This window comes from Oncorhynchus mykiss, chromosome 19 (genome assembly GCF_013265735.2).
Source record: "Oncorhynchus mykiss isolate Arlee chromosome 19, USDA_OmykA_1.1, whole genome shotgun sequence".
Taxonomy (NCBI): Eukaryota; Metazoa; Chordata; class Actinopteri; order Salmoniformes; family Salmonidae; genus Oncorhynchus; species Oncorhynchus mykiss.
In genome coordinates, this window is record NC_048583.1 from 17359689 (window position 1) to 17360131 (window position 443).

General features: G+C 35.9%; 1 protein-coding gene across 1 annotated transcript in view; it reads right to left on the reverse strand.

Annotated features, from left to right (window-relative positions):
- Positions 1–249: 249 nt before the first annotated feature.
- LOC110498555 overlaps positions 250–443 on the reverse strand; it is a 6368-nt gene continuing 6174 nt past the window's right edge. Inside the window, exon 6 of the mRNA XM_021575217.2 lies at positions 250–443. This exon is cut by the window's right edge and continues 7 nt beyond it. Within this exon, the coding sequence (XP_021430892.2) occupies positions 371–443 (73 nt within the window). The 3' untranslated portion in view covers positions 250–370.

The window sequence follows — 443 nt, forward strand, 5'->3', positions numbered from 1 at the left end:
CGCTCGTCACCTCCAGCGTCTCCACATCTTTCTGTATCCCCCTTTCTTTCTCACAACATGATTTTCTCTCCCTCTTGCTTTCATCCTGCTTTTCATTGCCAACTTGAGCATCCGGTTCACTTCTAAGTACGAGGTCCAAACATTTTATTCAACAACAAACTTTACGTTTATTCAATAAAAGAAGTGAATGACTGAATTACGTACAGAAACACCCCCCCCCCCAAAAAAAAAATGATATTATGTGCTTAAAAAAATATTACAATTAGCATAAAAAAATATAACAAAATATAAAAAATATAATAAAATATGAAAAATACATGTACAGTGTATTGTCATTGTGGATGAAGGATATGACTGATGATGATGATGATCACAAGTTATAAGAGTTGTAATCACTGTTTCTGTTAGACGAAGGCTCTCGGCTGGTGTTCACCGTCAGCCTC